Source organism: Somniosus microcephalus, chromosome 6 (assembly GCF_052327205.1).
Source record: "Somniosus microcephalus isolate GS21.2 chromosome 6, FLI_Smic_1.0, whole genome shotgun sequence".
NCBI classification, from domain to species: domain Eukaryota; kingdom Metazoa; phylum Chordata; class Chondrichthyes; order Squaliformes; family Somniosidae; genus Somniosus; species Somniosus microcephalus.
The window spans coordinates 120,466,266-120,489,368 of record NC_140992.1 but is presented as its reverse complement, the minus strand read 5'-3'; the positions used below and the strand labels follow the sequence as shown (position 1 = coordinate 120,489,368).

General features: G+C 47.1%; 1 protein-coding gene across 1 annotated transcript in view; it reads right to left on the bottom strand.

The window, feature by feature from the left end:
• Positions 1 to 23,103, bottom strand: part of LOC147116046 (uncharacterized) — a 487,956-nt gene that overhangs the window by 310,788 nt on the left and 154,065 nt on the right. Inside the window, exons 13-14 of the mRNA XM_085990760.1 lie at positions 18,459 to 18,618; positions 9,606 to 9,773 (exon numbers count right to left, since the gene is read on the bottom strand). Coding sequence (XP_085846886.1) covers positions 9,606 to 9,773; positions 18,459 to 18,618 — 328 coding nt within the window. The remainder of the gene's footprint in view (positions 1 to 9,605; positions 9,774 to 18,458; positions 18,619 to 23,103) is intronic.

Here is a 23,103-nt window from a genome sequence, read left to right as displayed (position 1 = left end):
CGGGCCAGACAAGGACCTCTGATGTACACAGTAGATATTGGTAACAATGTGATAAGGCGTCATGCGGATCAACTGGTAGAATCAAGAGCAAGGGTCGAACCCATGGTTGCGACAGAGACAACTGTGGAAGACGTTAATGAACCTGAAGCATCTACCTCGGCAGGGACTGTACTTGATGATGACGTCCAATACATAGGAAACCAACAAGAAGAGTCACCTCAGCAACAAGAATCAGAGACCACTGAAAGACGTTATCCAGACCGAATCAGAAGGCCTCCTGAGAGACTGAACCTTTGAACTGTTTATACCTGAAGTTATATATGTATATATGTTGTGATGTTATGTTAAATGGGGATATGACTATTAAGCTAAAAAAGGAGGATTGTGGTGTATGTAACCTGTTCCACCTTAAGAGAACTTAAGCCTGTTCCACCTTAAGAGATGTACTACTTTCTCTGGCTGCTGTATATGTAGTACCGGTGGTGACCACCAGTATATAAGCACTGTGTCGTAAGATTGTATTTCATATAGTCCTGACCTCCAACCAGTAAAGGCCTGTTGAACTTTAATCTTGTAGTCTGTGTGTTATTAATTACAACTAGAACACACAGACTTTACAGGTGACCCCGAAGCTTCGCGGACGATTTTCGCGGAGACAAGCTCGAGAACAAGATGGATGTAAATGCAGCAAGTTTGAAGCTCCCTCAATTTTGGGAACAACAGGCAGCCTCCTGGTTCGTTCAAACGGAGGCTCAGTTCCAACTGTGAAACATAGTGCTGGATCAGACCCGTTACCTGTATGTGGTCTCCGCACTGGACAGCTCGACGGCTTCCTGCATTATCAGCCTGCTGGGGACCCCGCCCACGGAGAACAAGTACGAAATGCTCAAGGCGCGCCTCCTGCAGGTATTCGGTCTCACAAAGGCGGAGCGCGCACGACGCTTGCTCGCACTCCCCGGGTTAGGTGATGCTAAGCCTTCCGAATTGATGAGCCACATGCTCACCCTCCTCGGGTCTGAGCCGCAGTGTTATATATTTCGTGAACTGTTCCTCAGCCAGCTCCCTGAGCAGGTACAAGCTGCCCTGGCCAGGTCGACGGCTACGGACGGTGTGGCGCTCGTGGCCGAAGCCGACACCATTTACGCAGTGATGCAACAGTATTGCACCACCTCGACGCGCCCCGCCTCCAAGAACCCCGCCTCGGCACCTCCACAGACCGGCTTTTGCAACTACCACGCCCGTTTCGGTCAGAAAGCCAGATGCTGCCGACCTCCATGTAAATTCGTGCCACCGGCACCGAGAAAGCAGCAACACCGATTGCGCGACCGGAAGGGAAGACCTGAGGTCGTTTTCGCCTCCACAATGACAGTTGGTGATTCCGGGAAATTGTTGTACATCACTGACTCCATTTTGGGCTGGCGTTTCTTATGCGACACGGGCGCTCAGTGCAGCATCCTCCCCGCTTCGGTTCTCGATGTCCGATCTGGGCAGCGCGGTCCTCCACTACAGGCCGCCAATGGCAGCGCCATCCGTACGTACGGGAAGCGGCGTATCCGATTGTGTCTCGGCGGCCAACTCTTCCACTGGGAGTTTATCACCGCCACGATACCACTGGCTATCCTCGGTGCCGATTTTTTCTGCACGCATGACCTACTGGTCGACGTACGTAATTGCCACCTGATCCATGCCGCCTCACGAGCCCCCATCCCCGGTTTTCGGGGCCTCGGCGCGACCCACGCGGTTGCCCGCACCGAGTCGCCGCCCGACGAGTTCGCCCGCCTGCTCAAGGAATTTCCGGAGCTCGCTCGACCCACTTTCTCTGCGACGACCGCCAAAGACGGTGTTGAACACCACATCGCGACAACCAGCTCCCCGGTTTACGCCCAGGCTCGGCGATTAGAGGCCAGTAAACTCGAGGCCGCAAAGGCAGAATTCGCCACTATGGAGCGGTTGGGCATCGTTCGCCGATCTGACAGTCCCTGGTTGTCCCCGCTACACATCGTGCCAAAGACCGGCGGCGGGTGGCGGCCCTGTGGTGATTATCGGCGCCTCAACGAGGTCACAACTCCAGACCGGTACCCGATACCGTATATTCAAGATTTTTCCGCCCATTTGGCCGGCACGTCGTGGTTCTCCAAGATCGACCTCGTCCGCGGATACCACCAGGTGCCCGTCCACCCTCAGGACGTCCAGAAAATGGTGGTCATTACCCCATTTGGCCTCTTTGAATTTTTACGGATGCCTTTCGGGCTTAAAAATGTGGCACAGGCGTTCCAATGCCTCATGGATTCGGTGCTCCAGGACCTCAAATTCCTTTTTGTATACCTCGATGACATCCTCGTCGCCAGTGCGTCAAAGGAAGAACACCTACATCACCTGCGTGTCCTTTTCCGTCGTCTCCAGGAGCACGGCCTTATAGTTAACCCAAACAAGTGCCAATTTGGTCTGAGGCAGATCGATTTTCTGGGCCATCGCATCACTGCAGAAGGGGCAGTGCCACTCAGGGCGAAAGTGGCAGCCGCCGCGGCGTTCCCACGGCCGCAATCCGTCAAGGCGCTCCAAGAATTCCTCGGCATGGTAAACTTTTACCATCGCTTTGTCCCCCGGGCGGCCCAGCTCATGCGGCCGCTCTACGAGGCACTCCGAGGGAAACCGGGGAAAGAACCGGTGATCTGGTCGTCAGTCATGGACTGCGCATTTGGGGACACGAAGGAGGCCCTCGCCAATGCAACAATGTTAGCGCACCCGCTGCCCGGCGCCACCATCGCGCTCACGACAGATGCGTCAGACTACGCCGTCAGCGCCGTGCAGGAGCAATGGGTCAACGGGGCATGGCAACCGCTGCCATTTTTTAGCCGCCAGTTACGTAGTAACGAACGTAGCTATAGCACATTTGACCGAGAGCTGTTGGCGTTGTTCCTGGCCATCCGCCACTTTCGTTTTTTATTAGAAGGACGCCAATTCGTCCCTTTCATGGATCACACGCCCCAGACGTTTGCCATGGCAAGACAACTGAGCCGTGGTCGGCCCGACAGCAACGGCAACTCACGTTCATCTCCGAGTTTACCACCGACATCCGTCATGTGGCCGGCAAGGACAACGTGGTTGCCGACTGCCTTTCGCGTGCGGCCGTCCAGGCCGTCCAACTGGGTCTCGACTATTCACTAATGGCGGTCGAAACACAGAAGATAGGAGATAGGAGCAGGAGTAGGCCATTCGGCCCTTCGAGCCTGCTCCGCCATTCAATGAGATCATGGCTGATCATTCAAATTCAGTACCCTGTCCCTGCCTTCTCCCCATATCCCTTGTTCCCTTTAGCCTTAAGAAATATATCCAACTCTTATTTGAATATATTTAATGAACTGGCCTCCACCGCCCTCTGTGGCAGAGAATTCCACAGGTTCACCACTCTCTGGGTGAAGAAATTCCTCCTCATTTCAGTCCTAAATGGCTTACCCCTTATCCTTAGACTATGACCCCTGGTTCTGGACTCCCCGGCCATCAGAAACATCCTTCCTGCATCTAGTCTGTCCAGGCCTGACAGAATTTTATAAGTTTCGATGAGATCCCCTCTCAATCTTCTAAACTCCAGTGAGTATAAGCCCAATCGACACAATCTCTCCTCAAACGTCATTCCTGCCATCCCAGGTATCAGCCTGGTGAATCTTCGCTGCACTCCTTCCATGGCAAGAACGTCCTTCCTCAGGTAAGGCGAGCAAAACTGCACACAGTACTCAAGGTGCGGTCTCACCAAGGCCCTGTACAACTGTAGCAAGACATCCTTGTTCCTGTACTCGCACCCTCTTGCTACGAAGGCCAACATACCATTTGCCTTCTTAACCGCCTGCTGCTCCTGCATGATTACCTTCAGCGACTGGTGCACAAGAACACCCAGGTCTCTTTGCACTTCCCCTTCTCCCAATCTATTGCCATTCAAATAATAATCTGCCTTCCTGTTTTTGCACCAAAGTGGATAACCTCACATTTATCCACATTATAGTGCTTTTGACATGTTTCTGCCCAATCACCCAATCTGTCCAAATCGTACTGGAGTTTCACGACATCCTCCTCACAGCTTACCCTCCCACCCAGCTTTGTGTCATCTGCAAATTTGGAGATATTACATCCAATTCCCTCGTCCAGTTCATTAATATATATTGTGAACAGCTGGGGTCCTAGGACCGATCCTTGCGGTACCCCACTAGTCACTGCCTGCCACTCGGAAAACGACCCGTTTATTCCAACTCTTTGCTTTCTGTCCGCCAACCAGTTCTCTATCCAAGTCAATACCTTGCCCCCAATCCCATGTGCCTTAATTTTGCACGCTAATCTCTTATGTGGGACCTTATCGAAAGCCTTCTGAAAGTCCAAATACACCACATTCACTGGTTCTCCCTTATCTATTTTACCCGTTACATCCTCAAAAAATTCCAGTAGATTAGTCAAGCATGATTTACCTTTTGTAAATCCATGTTGACTTTGTCCGATCCTGTCACTGCTTACCAAGTGCTCTGCTATTACATCTTTTATAATAGATTCTAGCATTTTCCCCACTACCGATGTCAGGCTTAATTCCCTGCTTTTTCTTGACCACATTTTTTGAACAGTGGGGTAACATTAGCTACCCTCCAATCCATGGGTACTGTTCCAGAGTCTATTGAGTTCTGGAAGATGACCAGCAATGCATCTACTATTTCCAGGGCCACTTCCTTAAGTACCCTGGGATGTAGATTATCAGGCCCTGGGGATTTATCGGCCTTTAGTCCCATCAATTTTCCTAACACCATTTCCCTACAAATACTGATTTCTTTCAGTTCCACCCTTTCATCAGGCCCTATGTTCCCCGGCATCTCTGGAAGGTTATTTGTGTCCTCCTTTGTGAAGACAGAACCAAAGTATGAATTTAGTTGGTCTGCCATTTCTTTGTTTCCCATTATAAATTCCCCTGATTCTGACTGTAAGGGACCTACGCTTGACTTCACCAATCTTTTTCTCTTCACATATCTATAAAAGCTTTTGCAGTCAGTTTTTATGTTCCTTGCTAGCTTACTCTCATATTCTATTTTCCCTTTCTTAATTAATCCCTTTGTCCTCCTTTGTTGAATCCTAAACTGCTCCCAATCCTCAGGATTATTGCTTTTTCTGGCCAATTTATATGTCCTCTCCTTGGATCTTATGCTATCCCTAATTTCCCTTGTTAGCCACGGTTGAGTCACCTTTTTTGTTTTATTTTTATGCCAAACTGGGATGAACAAATTCTGTAGCTCATCCATTCGGTCTTTGAATGTTTGCCATTGCCTATCCACCGTCAACCCTTTGAGTGCCATTCCCCAATCAATCCTACCCAACTCGCTCCTCAGACCATCGTAGTTTCCTTTATTTAAATTGAGGACCCTAGTCTCTGAGTCAACTACTTCATTCTCCATCTTAATGAAGAATTCGATCATATTATGATCGCTCAGACCCAAGGGGCCTCGTACAACAAGATTGCTAATTAATCCTTGTCGTTACATAATACCCAGTCTAAGATGGCCTGATCTCTGGTTGGTTCCTCGACATATTGGTCCAGGAAACCATCCCGTAAACACTCCAGGAATTCCTCCTCCACAGTATTGTTACTAATTTGGTTGGCCCAATCTATATGTAGATTAAAGTCACCCATGATGACTGCTGTGCCCTTATTGCACGCTTCTTTAATTTCCCTTTTAATGCCATCCCCAACCTCCGCCTTACTGTTGGGAGGTCTATATACCACTCCCACTAATGTTTTTTTCCCCTTAGTATTTCTCAATTCTACCCATACAGATTCCACATCATCAGAGCTAATATCCTTCATTACAATTGTATTAATCCCTTCTTTAACCAGTAATGCTACCCCACCTCCCTTTCCTTTTTGCCTATCTTTCCTGAATAACGAATACCCCTGGATGTTGAGTTCCCAGTCTTGGCCATCCTTGAGCCACGTTTCCGTAATCCCAACCAAATCATATTCATTTACCTCTATTTGCACAGCCAATTCGTCCACCTTATTACAAATGCTCCTCGCATTAAGACACAAAGCCTTCAGGCTTGCTTTTTAACGCACTTAGACCTATTAGAATTATTATTTACTGTGGCCACGTTTGATTTAAACTGTTGATTTCTCTGACTGCCACTTTTATTTTTCTCCTTCCTATCTTTTGCTTTTATCCCTGTTTCCCTTTCCTCTGTCTCCCTGCTCAGGTTCCCAACCCCCTGCCATTTTAGTTTAAACCCCCCCGAACAGTGCTAGCAAACCTCCCCGCAAGGATATTTGTCCCGCTCTGGTTCAGGTGCAACCCGTCCGACTTGTACAAGTCCCACCTTTCCCAGAAGCAGGCCCAGTGATCCAGGAAACTGAAGCCCTCCCTCCTGCACCAACTCTTTAGCCACGCATTCATCTGCTCTATCCTCCTATTCCTATACTCACTAGCACGTGGCACCGGGAGTAATCCAGAGATTACAACCTTTGAGGTCCTGCTCTTTAATCTGCTACCTAGCTCCCTAAATTCTTGCTGCAGGACCTCATCCCTCTTCCTACCTATGTCATTGGTCCGAATGTGAACCACGACCTCTGACTGTTCACCCTCCCCCTTCAGAATGCCCTGAAGCCGTTCAAGCGGCTGACCCGGAGACGCACGCTTTCCGTTCCGATTCATCCGGCCTGCGGCCAGTGGACGTACTTTTCCACTCAGACGGCACATCCTTGCTCTGCGATGTCTCCCTGGGAGACCCACGCCCGATCGTTCCATCATCCTGGCACAGGAAAGTCTTCGATATCATGCACAACCTCGCCCAACCGGGTGTGCGGGCGTCACAGAAGTTGTTAGCATCCAAGTTTGTCTGGAGGGGAATGCGAAAAGATGTGCGCGACTGGGCCAACACCTGTGTCGTGTGCCAGAGAGCGAAGGTGCAGCGCCACGTTAAAGCTCCTGTCGCCATTTTCGAGTTACCGGAGCGGCGATTCGATCATGTTCATATCGACCTCGTGGGCCCACTACTACCGTCACAAGGGTTCACGCATCTGCTGACAATCGTCGACCGTACCACCAGATGGCCAGAGGCCATTCCATTGATGTCCACCACCTCCGCGGACGTCGCCCAGGCTTTTCTTTCATCCTGGGTTGCCCGTTTCGGCGTGCCATTGGACATTTCATCGGACCGCGGGCCGCAGTTCTCCTCTGCTCTGTGGAATGCCGTGGCTTCAGAATTGGGCGCCAAGCTCCATCGCACCACGGCTTACCACCCGCAGGCCAATGGGTTATGTGAACACTTCCATCGTTCTCTGATGGCATCGCTGCGGGCCACCCTCCAAGGGACTGCATGGATGGATAAGTTGCCATGGGTAATGCTCGGGTTGCGCACGGCGCCTAAAGAGGACCTGCAGGCGTCGGCCGCCGAATTGGTCTACAGCCAGCCGCTCAGGGTCCCCGGTGAGTTTCTCCCGTCGCCGACGTGTCCGTGGTCCTCCACTGAACAGCTGAAGGCTCACCAAGCCGCGGTGCACGCTTTCCGGCCCATTCCGACTTCACAGCATGGACTGCCTGCGTCACACGTTCCGCCAACGCTCATGAGGGCTAAATTCATTTTTGTATGGCACGATGCCCACCGTAGTCCCCTCATGCCTCCATACACGGGCCCCTTCCGGGTACTGAAGGCGGGCGCCAAGAGTTTTCTGGTAGACGTTGGCGGGGCGCCCGACTACATTTCCGTGGACCACCTCAAGGCTGCACACCTGGACCTCGGCCAGCCAGTCGAAACAGCGCAACCGCCGCGTCGTGGACGACCGCCCGCGGCCGCTACGCCTGGCCCATCGGCCCGCGGCCCAGCTCCTCTCCTGCACCATCCATTCCTCTCTGGGAATATCGGAGTCGCTCCGACAGGATTGTCCGACCTCCTCGGCGATTGACTTTGATGATTAAAGACACTTCTGTGGGGGCGCATGTGGTAAAACCACCAATGAACTCCTGTACAAATGAATAACTGTCTTTAAAGCATTGTTACAGCACCTATGTCCGTTTGCTGAGTGTAAACAAGCTTTCTGTAAAAACCCTGAAACAACGCGATGACGTCATCACGTTGGTCACGTGGTGCCCCGAGTGGCGGGAAACGTGATGACGTCATGACGTCAGAGGTGGGAGGTTCTGAGTTCAGACCTCGTGGAACTAGTTACTGTGTAGACCTGTTTGCTGTTGCTCCTGCATGTTTTTGTTTTGTTCACCAGTTTAATTAAATTTGGTTAATTTACTGAACTGCCTCGACCTCAGTGATTTAGATAGGAATCCGTTGATTCCTACAATGTAACACTATTGTGGGAGCTAGATAGGTTGAAGGAGATGGCCCATGACCATCTTCCAAGCCAACTAGGGATGGGCAATAAATGCCAGCTTTGCCAATGTTACCTACATCCTGAGAGCAAATTTTTATAAAAACACAGAGCAGCTGATTCAGAGGACATGGCCTACACTTGAGAAAGTGGGTAAATAGTAAATTCAAAACTGATCTGCAGAAACTATATTTCAATGAGCGAGTGGTTAATCTATGGAACAGGCTTCCTAGGGAGATGGTGGAAGTTGTTAGTATTGATTCAAAATGCAAATTAGATAAATTTCTTTCAGAAAATAACATTTTGTGATACAGTATATGAGTAATTTGAGACATGACATGTGGTAAGTGTAGCATGTTTGGGACAGGTGACTTTGGACCTATGCTTCCCAAAACTCACTATCACTGGGGTTTTCCTTGCCTCATGTCTGGGTCTGATGTAGATTCATTGATAGAGATTGATTGCTTTGATTAGTCAACAACTCCATTATCATTGTATCATGCGACTACCAGGATGATAGAAGGCAAACTAGATGGATCTTGGTCTTTTCTCGTCTAGCAATTCCTATCTTCCTATCGCAGTATGGATACCTACCCATTAAAAAAAAATGGACACATTTTCTTTAAGTATCTTCAGCTCGGCACCCTTACGCTATGACCGAGACCCTTAACGATTTTCCTGAAGTGGTGCCCTGGTTGCGCCATTAATGGTACAGGCCCAAGTACCTGTGACCCCAGAATTTGGGAGGGGGTCTATGGGGGGAAACGAGTGGGTGGATGGAGGTTTTGTCAGCCCTCAGATCTGCACCTTAAAGGACTCCTGCAGAAACTTAGTCCCAATGTGTGAATGCACCAGGCACCATCACTGTTTGACACAACACATTGGTTTTCCGACACTCTGAGGCACCAGGCCACCCAATAGCAGAGCTTTTGTAAGTTGAGCTCAGTGGGAGCACGCTCACCATTGAGTCAAAAGGTATGGATTCAAGTCCCATTCTAGGGCTTGAGCACATAATCTAGCCAACGTTCCAGTGTAGAACTGAGGGAGCGTTGTATTGATGGAGGTTCCGTATTTTTGGATGACATGTTTAACCAAATCCCTGACTGCCTGTTCAGATGGGTGTAAAGATCCCATGGAACTATTTGAAGAGGGGCAAAATATGAAATCACCCAACAAATACTATGATAGTTTGGAATTATTTTCTTGTAAGTGTGTTGCTGCTGTATCAGTAATGAATGATCACACACTGCTCAGCTCTCACCTCTTTGCGAGCTAATTCACGGCCAGCTTCTGTCTCCGCAATCTTCTGCTTCAGGCCAATGTATTCCCGCCTGCTCTCCTCCCAGCGCTGTTCCTCCAATGCCACTCGGGACTGCAACTCCGCCACTTCCTTGCTCTTCTTTGCATTCTCACTGTCCAGCATCTTCACCTGAGTAAACAGCACAAGGGGCAGCAGTGAGCCGGTGTGAAAGCAGGTTTCTGGGCTTGGCATGCAGTTTAATAAATGTCTTTTAATCGAAGTCTTAGAATGGCCGTTCATATAAGGACATTTGCTTTAAAGACTGGGTATAAATAGGTACCGAGGCACTTCCTGGGTTAGCATCAAGTTAACAACAACAGATTGTTGGAACGTTAAGCAAGTGTGTGTTATGTATTGTGTGTTTTCCTCCTACCTGTGGTGGCGCTGTCACAGCAGATACATGGTTGGGTGTTCAACATAAGAACATAAGAACATAAGAAATAGGAGCAGGAGAAGGCCAATCAGCCCCTCGAGCCTGCTCCGCCATTCAATAAGATCATGGCTGATCTGATCCTAACCGCCAATCTACTATCACAGAACCATCTCCTGAATCTAACAGAATTAGACACACGAAATAGGAGTAGGATCAGGCTACACGGCCCCTGGGCCAGCTCCGCTACCCACAGGGCCATGACCGATCCGAACTTAGACTCATGTCCAAATTCCTGCCCGCTCCCCATAACCCTTAATTCCCTTTACTTCTAGGAAACTGTCTATTTCTGTTTTAAATTTATGTAATGATGTTGCTTCTACAGCTTTTTGGGGCAGCATATTCCATGGACCTACCACCCTCTGAGTGAAGTAGTTCCTCCTCATCTCAGTTTTGAAAGAGCAGCCCCTTATTCTAAGACTATGCCCCCTAGTTCTAGTTTCACCCATCATCGGGAACATCCTCCCCGCATCCACCCGATCCAACCCCTTCACAATCTTATATGTTTCAATAAGATCGCCTCTCATTCTTCTGAACTCCAATGAGTAGAGTCCCAATCCACTCAACCTCTCCTCATATGTCCATCCCCTCATCCCCGGGATTTACCGAGTGAACCTTCTTTGTACTGACTCGAGAGCAAGTATGTCCTTTCTTAAGTATGGACACCAAAACTGTATGCAGTATTCCAGGTGCGGTCTCACCAATACCTTGTACAACTGAAGCAATACTTCCCTATTTTTATATTCTATCCCCCTAGCAATGAAAGCCAACATTCCATTGGCCTTCTTAATCACTTGCTGCACCTGCATACTAACCTTTTGAGTTTCGTGCACCAGGACCCCCAGATCCCTTTGTACTTCAGTACTTTCCAGTTTCTTGCCATTAAGATAATAACTTGCTCTACGATTTTTCCTGCCAAAGTGCATAACCTCACACTTTCCAGTATTGTATTCCATCTGCCAAATCTCTGCCCACTTACTTAGCCTGTCTATGTCCCCTTGCAGGTTTTTTAAGTCCTCCTCACTCACTACTTTCCCTCCCATCTTAGTATCATCTGCAAACTTTGATATGTTACACTCGGTCCCCTCCTCCAAATCGTTAATATAGATTGTAAAGAGTTGGGGACCCAGCACTGACCCCTGCGGAACACCACTAGTTACTGATTGCCAGTCTGAGAATGAACCATTTATCCCAACTCTCTGCCTTCTGTTAGATAGCCAATCCTCTATCCATGCCAGAATATTACCCCCAATCCCGTGATTTTTTATCTTAAGCAATAATCTTTTGTGTGGCACCTTGTCAAATGCCTTTTGGAAGTCTAAATACACTACGTCCACTGGTTCCCCTTTATCCACCCTATATGTTACTTCCTCAAAGAACTCCAGCAAATTTGTCAAACATGACTTCCCCTTCATAAAACCATGCTGACTTTGTCCTATTAAATTATGATTATCCAAATGTCCTGTTGCTGTCTCCTTAATAATGGACTCCAAAATTTTACCTACCACAGATGTTAGGCTAACCGGTGTATAGTTTCCAGCCTTCTGTCTACTGCCCTTTTTAAATAAGGGTGTTACATTTGCAGTTTTCCAGTCTGTCGGGACCTTTGCCGAGTCCAGGGAGTTTTGGAAAATTATTACCAATGCATCCACAATCCCTACTGCCACTTCCCTCAAGACCCTAGGATGTAAGCCATCAGGTCCAGGTGATTTATCCGCCTTGAGTCCCATTATTTTACCGAGTACCACTTCCTTAGTGATTTTGATCGTGTTTAGCTCCTCCCCCCCTTTAGCCCCCTGTTTGTCCAGTGTTGGGATATTCTTAGTGTCTTCTACTGTAAAGACTGATATAAAATATTCATTCAGTGGTTTTGCCATCTCCATATTTCCCACCATTAATTTCCTCTTGGTTAAGTTTAGCTCTCTTTGTTCGGAACTCTCCAGTACTTTCCTTTCCTTCCTGAAAAAAGCACTTCATGTTTGAATCTCTGGGTTCTGACTTCTAATTGTGTCTCGGTAGAAAGGTACAGACACAACAAAGTGGCAACGAGGATCCAATGAATCTGCGTTCTGGGAACTTTCTTGCTTTCGACTACAAAACACTCAGAACAGAGATTGCAGCATCACATTAACGTTACGGGTGCAGTGAGTAAACAGACATTTTAATTTGAAACGTGAGATGGCTACTATATTAGGAAACATTGGTGATTTTGATGAAAATGTGGAGCAATGGAGCGCTTATACAGAACGTTTTGACTATTTTCTATTGGCGAATGCGGTGGCAAACGAAAAGGTCATGCCTGCCTTTATGAGTGTAATGGGGCCGAAGACATTCAATTTACTTCGCAGCCTTGTGCAGCCAGATAAGCCAGGAACAAAAACATATAAGCAACTAGTGGAAATTCTTGGAGCACATTTTTCACCAAAACCTCTGGTTATTGCTGAGAGATTTAGATTTCACAAACGGAATCAAGAGGAGGGGGAATCAGTGACGATGTTTATTGCTGCTTTAAAAAGGTTGTCAGAACACTGCGAGTTCAAGGAGGTGCTGAATGACACCATTAGAGACAGACTTGTGTGTGGTCTGCAAAGTGCAGCCACACAGAAGCGCCTCCTTACTGAGGACAACCTTACTCTTGAAAAGGCCATTGAAGTTAGTGTCTCCATGGAGATGGCAGAAAAGGAGGCTCACCAGTTAAGTTCAACAGGGAGAGTTCACAAGGTGTCGTCTGAGCTGAAAGGTGCGCGGAACGGCACATGTTACCATTGTGGGAAAACGGGCCATCACGCTAATGACTGCTGATGTACGGAGTTGGAATGCCGAAATTGTGGCAAAAAGGGTCACATTGAACGCGCCTGTAGAGGTAAAAAAAGAACAGACAGAGCTGGGAAGCATGAAAGCAAAATGTCTGTATTTGGACAAGAGAGGAAAAAGAGTGTTCATTCAGTGCAGTATGATGGAACAACCAAAACAGAGGGGAGCAACACCTCTGAGGAGGAAGAGGTGCACATACTGACGGTTGCAGGTGATTCAAATGGCTACTGGGCGTCACCACTGGTGGAGGGACAATTAGTGCGGATGGAGGCGGACACAGGCGCGGCTGTGTCCCTTGTTTCAGAAACTGTCTACAACAAAATGCTAAAGCATCTTACCCTTCAGCCAACAAACATTGTGCTAAAGACGTATACCGGCGAACCTGTGGCCATGAGAGGCGCCATTGAGGTGACAGTTAAATTGAACGGACAGACTGCAAAACTGCCACTATATGTGGTAAAGGGAAATTACCCATCGCTACTGGGATGTGCGTGGCTAGAGAAAATCACGCTGGACTGGCCTGCAGTCCGCATGATGTCAAAAGGGGAGTCAGGTCTGACTGCAGTGTTAAACAAACATGCAGAACTCTTCAATGGGGAACTTGGGAGCATGAAAAAGATCAGCGTGAGACTGGACATTAAACCTGACAGCAAGCCGAAGTTTCACAAAGCCCGACCTGTACCCTATGCAATTAGGCCAAAAGTTGAGGCTAACTTGGAGGCCTTAGTCGAGAATGGAGTCCTGGAGCCTGTAAGCGTGAGCAAATGAGTCACACCCATTGTTCCTGTCCTGAAAAAGGATGGATCTGTTCGAATCTGCGGGAATTTTAAAGTGACAATTAACCCGGTGCTGTCTGCGGAACAGTACCATCTTCCCCTCATTGATGATCTTTTTACGGGCCTGGCCGGAGGGCAAAAGTTTAGCAAAATAGACTTATGCCAGGCTGATCTACAAATGCATGTCGATGACAAATCAAAGGAGCTGCTGACAATTGTGACACACAAGGGGCTATACAGGTACTGCCGCCTTCCGTTTGGAATTACGTCGGCCCCTGCTCTATTCCAAAGGGCAATGGATCAGATTTTGAGTGGACTGCCAGGAGTCCAGTGCTACCTGGACGACATCCTTGTCACTGGGACAAATGAGGAGGATCATCTTCTGAACTTGGATGCGACACTACAGTGACTGAAAGAGTACAGACTCAGAGTTCGTAAAGACAAATGTGAATTCTTTCAGTCTTCAGTTGAGTACCTGGGGCAGGTGATTGACGCTACTGGCCTGCATAAGGCGCCGTCAAAGGTCAAGGCGATCGTGGAGGCCCCAGCACCCCAGAATGTGAGCCAGTCACGTTCATTTCTGGGGCTACTTAACTACTGTGGGAAGTTTATTCCAGACTTAGCAACATTGCTGAAGCCATTACATCAGTTGCTACGTCAAGGCAAAACATGGAAATGGAATGAACTTTGCAATGAAGCTTTCGCCCAAGCAAAGAAAGCATTGCTGAAATCGGAGGTCCTGACACACTTCGACCCAAAGCTACCCGTGCAGCTAGCATGTGATGCGTCACCATATGGTGTTGGAACAGTCATATCCCACATCATGCCTTCTGGTGAAGAGAAACCTATCGCCTTCGCATCACGCACTTGAACAAGGCTGAGAGTAACTATGCACAGATTGAGCGCGAGGCCTTGGGAATCGTTTTTGGAATTCGAAAATTTCATCAGTACCTGTTTGGGAGAAGGTTCACACTCCTGACGGACCACCGTCAATTGACTTCAATCTTCGGGCCCCACACCGGAATTCCGTCTCATGCTGCAAGCAGGATGCAAAGGTAGGCTTTACTGTTGTCAGGACACACATACGACATCAAATATCGCAAATCAGACTTGCACGGCAACGCAGACGGTCTCTCGAGGCTACCCTTGCCTATTACTCCCCCAGAGCCTCGTCAGATAGACATCTTCTACTTTAGACAAGTGGAGGGAGCACCTGTCATGGCAGTTCAAGTGTGAAGGTACACCCGCAATGATCCAGTCCTGTCTGAGGTAATGGACGATGTCAATCGAGGGAGAGCTATAGGAGATTCTCCTAGTTTGAAACCTTACGTTTCAAAAAGAAATGAGCTCTCCGTCCAGGCAGGTTGTCTTCTTTGGGGACGCCGTGTCATCATTCTGCCACCTCTGAGGGAACCTATACTGCAACAACTTCATACAGGCCACAGTGGGATGGTTCGGATGAAGGAAATGGCAAGAAGCTACTTCTGGTGGCCAGGTCTCGATGGGAATATTGAGGAGAAAGCCAAAACATGTTCCCCATGTCAAAGGGTCTGGAATGTTCCACAGCTGGCAACCCTACACCCCTGGGATTGGCCTGCAGAAGTGTGGCAGCGAGTACATGTGGACTTCGCTGGTCCTTTCGAAGAGAAGATGTTTATGGTGGTTGTGGACGCTTGTAGCAAGTGGCCGGAGGTCGCTGTGATGAGGTCTACCACGGCAGAGAAAACAATTGAGAAACTTGGTGAGATGTTCAGCCGTTATGGCTCACCGGAACAACTCGTAAGTGACAACGGTCCACAATTTGTATCACAGGAGTTTGCAACCTTCCTGCATGTGAATGGTGTCCAACACATCAGGTTTGCGCCCTATCTTCCCTCTACTAACGGCCAGGCAGAAAGGTTCGTGCAAACTTTGAAGCACGCCTTGAAGGCATCGCAAGGTCAGGGCTCAATCCACCAGCATCTGAACAGCTTCCTGTTGTCCTACAGGAACGACCCGCATGCCACAACCAAAACTTCCCCCGCTTCGCTCATGATGAAGAGTCAGTTGCGGACAAGTTTTGACTTACTCAAACCTCCAAGGGCAGAACAGGTTGTCCATTGTCTACAACAAGCTCAAGCTGAAAAGAGAGAGAAAAGAGCCAAGGAGAGACGGTTTCACCCTGGAGAGCACGTCCTAGCTCGAAACTACAACACTGGACCGAAATGGGTTCCTGCTACAGTGATCGCGCAGACGGGCCCTGTGTCTTACACGGTTGAGACTGCTGAGGACATCGTCTGGAGAAGACACACAGATTAACTGTTGCTAGGAGCAGAGACAGCCACAGAGGCTCCAACGGCTGGTTGGCCTGAACTGTTTCCAGATGATACCGCAAACCAGCACCCTTTGCCACAGTGCTCTTCTCCAACACAGGAAGTCATAGAGACTGTTCGACCTGTGTAAACTCCTGACTTTCGACTGACACAGGCACCTTCTCTATCTAGGCCTGTGTCAATGCCTACTGCTGTGGAAGCCAGAGATGACCGCCGGTATCCTGTCAGAGAGCGGCGGCCTCCAAGACGCTTGGATCTGTAGGCTTAGTGACTTACCCACAAGACTGGGGCAGAATAAACCCCAGGGTAAAGTCAGGGTTTGAGGCAGTCTACCTCTACCCTTGGTTAGTTGAGTGCGTTGAAAGTAACTTACCTGTTGAGGAATAATGTGGACCTTTCATTTAAGAGGGGAGGAATATGTTATGTATTGTGTATTCTCCTCCCACCTGTGGTGGCGCTGTCACAGCAGATACATGGTTGGGTGTTCTCTTGGTTAAGTTTAGCTCTCTTTGTTCGGAACTCTCCAGAACCTTCCTTTCCTTCCTGAATAAAGCACTTCATGTTTGAATCTCTGGGTTCTGAGTTCTAATTGTGTCTAGGTAGAAAGGTACAGACACAACAGTGTGGACAGAGAAAAGATAATTTGGCCCATCACACTCACTTGTGCCACAGGTAAAAAGCAATGTATCCTATCACAGATTACATTACATAGGATTACATAGGATATACGGCACAGAAACAGGCCAGTCGACCCAACCAGTTCATGCCTCCTCCCGTCTTTCATCTAAATCTATAAGCATAATCCTCTATTCCCTTTTCCCTCATATGCTCGTTTAGCCTCCCCTTAAATGCACCTACATTATTTGCTTCAACCACTCTCTGTCGTAGCGAGTTCCACATTCTCACCACTCTTTGGGTAAAGAAGTTTCTTCTGAATTCCCTATTCTACCGCTCCACCTAATTGCCTGAGGGAAAGTTCTATATAAATTCTCCCTGATCCCCAAAAGTAATTAAACAAAACTGCAAATTATTCATCCATCGCATGTCTACTATTCAAACCAGTCTTGGTGCCCTCCGCAGATATTGTCCCTTCCTTTGTCCAGTCACTATTAAACCCTGACTGTTGCCCTCCACAGATACCACCCCCTTCCTCTGTCCAGACACTATTAAACAGGAAGGCAGATTATTATTTGAATGGCAATAGATTGGGAGAAGGGGAAGTGCAAAGAGACCTGGGTGTTCTTGTGCACCAGTCGCTGAAGGTAAGCATGCAGGTGCAGCAGGCGGTTAAGAAGGCAAATGGTGTGTTGGCCTTCGTAGCAAGAGGGTTCGCGTACAGGAACAAGGATGTCTTGCTGCAGTTGTACAGGGCCTTGGTGAGACCGCACCTTGAGTATTGTGTGCAGTTTTGGTCGCCTTACCTGACGAAGGACGTTCTTGCAATGGAAGGAGTGCAGCGAAGATTCACCAGGCTGATACCTGGGATGGCAGGAATGACGTATGAGGAGAGATTGTGTCGATTGGGCTTATACTCACTGGAGTTTAGAAGATTGAGAGGGGATCTTATCGAAACCTATAAAATTCTGTCAGGCCTGGACAGACTAGGTGCAGGAAGGATGTTTCTGATGGCCGGGGAGTCCAGAACCAGGGGTCATAGTCTAAGGATAAGGGGTAAGCCATTTAGGACTGAAATGAGGAGGAATTTCTTCACCCAGAGAGTGGTGAACCTGTGGAATTCTCTGCCACAGAGGGCAGTGGAGGCCAGTTCATTAAGTATATTCAAGAAAGAGTTGGATATATTTCTTAAGGCTAAAGGGATCAAGGGATATGGGGAGAAGGCAGGGACTGGGTACTGAATTTGGATGATCAGCCATGATCTCATTGAATGGCGGAGCAGGCTCGAAGGGCCGAATGGCCTACTCCTGCCCCTATCTTCTATGTTTCTATGTTTCTATGTTTCTACTGCCCACCAAAGATATTGACCGTTTCCTCTGCCCAGCAATAATTCGGCCCCTGTGGAGCACATGGTGCTCTCAGTCTGTACCTATCCCTATAACCTCCAATCCCAGCCCCAGATAATAATCATAATCATAATCATAATCATAATCAACTTTATTGTCATTGTTAGTGCACAGTGCATTACAACGAAATTTTTAAAGCAAGTGGTGAGAAGCATGAAAGGAAAGGAACTCCTGAAGATTGCATACTACCTGACGCATGCCATAAGCTATCTTTGAAGAGGGTCAAATAAATCTAATCCACATTCCTTTACTAAAACTGACTTAATTTAACAGACCAAAGCAACATCTTCTGACTGCTAATTATTGTACCAAGCATTAGATTTTTTGGGAGGTTTTTTTTCATGCTCCTTGAGTTGATTTGTACTGTTAATATATATTCTAGGAACTGAAGAACCCATGTTAGAAGATTGCTGGGGAATGAGTTTAACGTTGATTGCTCTCTCCCAGTCTCCTATCCTCACCTGTCGTCGAAGTTCCTGCAATTCTCTCCGGGCCTCCAATCTCGATTTTTCCACTTCCCTGAGGTTTGAGCGCAGTTCTCCTGCCTCATACTGAACTGCAGTTTTGGCCTCTTCCAGGATGTTGATCTTCTGTTCCTTCTCCTCGTTTGCCCTCTTTAAACTGGCGACACAGTTACTTAGTCAGTTCTCATCAATCAGAAACATAGTAAGTGCATAGTGTCAAATATAGCAACAATTCGAGGGCGCGGGTTGGTTAGGTCTGATGAAGGTGCAGTATTGGCAATGTGTTCAGGGTACAGTGTTAGCAATGTGTTCAGGGCACACTTTTGGGAAGGGTTTGATGCCTGTGGTTTTTTGGTAGAGTTTTGGCAATGTGTGTTCAGGGCACAGTATTGGGAAGGATTTGATGCCTATAGATTTTTGCTACAGTTTTGACAGTGTGTGTTTAGGGTACAGTTTTGGCTGTGTGTGTTTAGGGTACAGTTTTGACTGTGTGCGTTTAGGGTACAGTTTTGGCTGTGTGTGTTTAGGGTACAGATTTGGCTGCGTGCGTTTAGGGTACAGTTTTGCCTGTGTACATTTAGGATACAGTTTTGGCTATGTGCATTTAGGGTACAGTTTCAGCTGTGTGTATGGGGTACAGCTTTGGCTGTGTGTTTAGGGTACAGTTTTGGCTGTGTGTGTTTAGGGTACATATTTGGCTGTGTGTGTTTAGGGTACAGTTTTGACTGTGTGTGTTTAGGGTACAGATTTGGCTGTGTGTGTTTAGGGTACAGATTTGGCTGTGTGTGTTTAGGGTACAGATTTGGCTGTGTGTGTTTCGGATACAGTTTTGACTGTGTGTGTTTCGGGTACAGAGTTGGCTGTGTGTGTTCAGGTACAGTTTTGGCTGTGTGTGTTTAGGTACAGTTTTGGCTGTGTGTGTTTTGGGTACAGTTTTGGCTGTGTGTCTTTAAGGTACAGATTTGGCTGTTTGTGTTTAGGGTACAGTTTTGGTTGTGTGTGTTTTTCGGTACAGATTTGGCTGTTTGTGTTTAGGGTACAGTTTTGGCTGTGTGTGTTTAGGGTAAAGTTTTAACAGTGTGTGTTTAGGGTACAGCTTTGGCTGTGTGTTTAGGGTACAGTTTTGGCGATGTGTGTTTAGGGTACAGATTTGGCTGTGTGTGTTTAGGGTACAGTTTTGGCTATGTGTGTTCGGCTACAGTTTTGGCTGTGTGTATTTAGGGTACAGCTTTGGCTGTGTGTGCTTAGGGTACAGTTTTGCTGTGTGTGTTTAGGGTACAGATTTGGCTGTGTGTTTAGGGTACAGTTTTGACAGGGTGTGTTTAGGATACAGTTTTGGTTATGTGCATTTAGGGTACAGTTTTGGCTGTGTGTGTTTAGCGTACAGTTTTGGCTGTGTGTGTTTTGGGTACAGTCTTGGCTGTGTGCATTTAGGGTACAGTTTTGGCTGTGTGCATTTAGGGTGCAGTTTTGGCTATGTGTGTTTAGGGTACAGTCTTGGCTGTGTGTTTAGGGTACAGTTTTGGCTGTGTGTGTTTAGGGTACAGATTTGGCTGTGTGTGTTTAGGGTACAGTTTTGACTGTGTGTGTTTAGGGTACAGATTTGGCTGTGAGTGTTTAGGGTACAGAGTTGGCTGCATGTGTTTACGGTACAGTTTTGGCTGTGTGCATTTAGGGTCCAGTTTTGGTTGTGCGCAATTAGGGTACAGTTTGGCTATGTGCATTTAGGGTACAGTTTTCGCTCTGTGTGTTTAAGGTACAGTTTTGGCTGTGTGTGTTTAGGGTACAGTTTTGGCTATGTGTGTTTAGTGTACAGTTTGGCTATGTGCATTTAGGGTACAGTTTTGGCTGTGTGTGTTCAGCGTACAATTTTGGCTGTGTGTGTTTAGGGTACAGTCTTGGCTGTGTGCATTTAGGGTACAGTTTTGGCTGTGTGTGTTTAGCGTACAGTTTTGACTATGTGTGTTTAGTGTACATTTTTGGCTGTGTGTGTTTAGGATACAGTTTTGGCTATGTGCATTTAGGGTACAGTTTTGACTATATGTGTTTAGGGTACAGTCTTGGCTGTGTGTGTTTTGGATACAGTTATGGCTATGTGCATTTAGGGTACAGTTTTGGCTGTGTGTGTTTAGGGTACACTTTTGTCTGTGTACATTTAGGGTACAGTTTTGGATGTGTCTGTTTAGGGTACAGTTTAGTCTGTGTACATTTAGGGTACAGTTTTGGCTGTGTGTTTAGGGTACAGTTTTGACTGCTTACTTTTAAGGTACAGTTTTGGCTGTGTGTGTTTAGGGCACAGATTTTGCTGTGTGTGTTTAGCGTGCAGTTGTGGCTGTGTATGTTTAGTGTACAGTTTTGGCTGTGTGTGTTTAGGATACAGATTTGGCTGTGTGTGTTTAGGGTACAGATTTGGCTGCATGTGTTTAGGGTACAGATTTGGCTGTGTGTGTTTAGGGTACAGATTTGGCTGTGTGTGTTTAGGGTACAGTTTTGGCTGTGTGTGTTTAGGGTACACATTTGGCTGTGTGTGGTTAGGGTACAGATTTGGCTGTGTGTGTTTAGGGTACAGATTTGGCTGTTAGTGTTTAGGGTACAGATGTGACTGTGTGTTTAGGGTACAGTTTTGGCTATGTGTGTTTAGGGTACAATCTTGGCTGTGTGTGTTTAGGGAACAGTTTTGGCTGTGTGTGTTTAGGGTACAGATTTGGCTGTGTGTGTTTAGGGTACAGTTTTGGCTGTGTGTGTTTAGGGTACAGATTTGGCTGTGTGTGTTTAGGGTACAGTTTTGGCTGTGTGCGTTTAGGGTACAGATTTGGCTGTATGTGTTTTGGGTACAGGGTTGGCTGTGTGTGTTTAGGGTACAGTTTAGGCTGTGTGTGTTTAGGGTACACTTTTGTCTGTGTACATTTAGGGTACAGTTTTGGCTGTTTCTCTTTAGGGTACAGTTTTGTCTGTGTACATTTAGGGTACAGATTTGGCTGTGTGTATTTAGGGTACAGTTTTGTCTGTTTACTTTTAGGGTACAGTTTTTGCTGTGTTTGTTTAGGACACAGTTTTGGCTGTGTGCATTTAGGTACAGTTTTGGCTGTGTGCATTCACAGTACAGTTATAGCTGTGTGTGTTTAGTGTACAGTTTTGACTATGTTTGTTTAGTGTACATTTTTGGCTGTGTGTGTTTAGGATACAGTTTTGGCTATGTGCATTTAGGGTACAGTTTTGGCCGTGTGTGTTTAGGATACAGTTTTGGCTATGTGCATTTAGGGTACAATTTCGGCTGTGTGTGATTAGCATACACTTTTGTCTGTGTACATTTAGGGTAAAGTTATGGCTGTGTCTGTTTAGGGTACAGTTTTTTCTGTGTACATTTAGGGTGCAGTTTTGGCTGTGTGTGTTTAGGGCACAGTTTTGGCTGTGTGTATTTAGGGTACAGTTTTGGCTATGTGTGTTTAGGGTACAGTTTTGGCTGTGTGTGTTTAGTGTACAGATTTGTCTGTATGTGTTTAGGGTACAGTTTTGGCTTTGTGTGTATAGGGTTCAGTTTTGGTTGTAGATTTTTAGGGTACAGCTTTGGCTGTGTGTGTTTAGGGTACAGTTTTGGCTGTGTACATTTAGGGCACAGTTTTGGCTGTGTTTGTTTAGGGTACAGTTTTGGCTGTGTGTGTTTAGGGTACAGTTTTGTCTGTGTACACTTAGGGTACAGTTTTGGCTGTGTGTGTTTAGGGTACAGTTTTGGCTGTGTGTGTTTAGGGTACAGTTTTGTCTGTGTACACTTAGTGTACAGTTTTGGCTGTTTGTGTTTAGGGTACAGTTTTGGCTGTGTGTGTTTAGGGTACAGTTTTTTCTGTGTACACTTAGGGAACAGTTTTGTCTGTGTGTGTTTTGGGCGCAGTTTTGTCTGTGTACATTTAGGGTACAGATTTGGCTGTGGGTGTTTAGGGTACAGTTTTGGCTGTGTTTGTTTAAGGTACAGTTTTGGCTGTGTGTTTAGGGTACAGTTTTGGTTGTGTGTGTTTTTACGTACAGTTTTGGCTGTGTGTGTTTAGGGTACAGTTTTGGCTGTGTGTGTTTAATGTACAGATTTGGCTGTGTGTGTTTAGGGAACAGTTTTGTCTGTGTGTGTTTTGGGCACAGTTTTGTCTGTGTACATTTAGGGTACAGATTTGGCTGTGGGTGTTTAGGGTACAGTTTTGGCTGTGTGTGTTTAATGTACAGATTTGGCTGTGTGTGTTTAGGGAACAGTTTTGTCTGTGTGTGTTTTGGGCACAGTTTTGTCTGTGTACATTTAGGGTACAGATTTGGCTGTGGGTGTTTAGGGTACAGTTTTGGCTGTGTTTGTTTAAGGTACAGTTTTGGCTGTGTGTTTAGGGTACAGTTTTGGTTGTGTGTGTTTTTACGTACAGTTTTGGCTGTGTGTGTTTAGGATACAGTTTTGGTTGTGTGCATTTAGGGTACAGTTTGGCTATGTGTGTTTAGGTTACAACTTGTCTGAGTGTGTTTAGGGTACAGTTTTGACAGTGTGTTTAGGGTACAGTTTTGACTATGTGTGTTTAGGGTACAGTTTTGGCTATGTGCATTTAGGGTACAGGGTTGGCTGTGTGTTTTTAGGGTATAGTTTTGGCTGTGTGTGTTTAGGGGAGAGTTT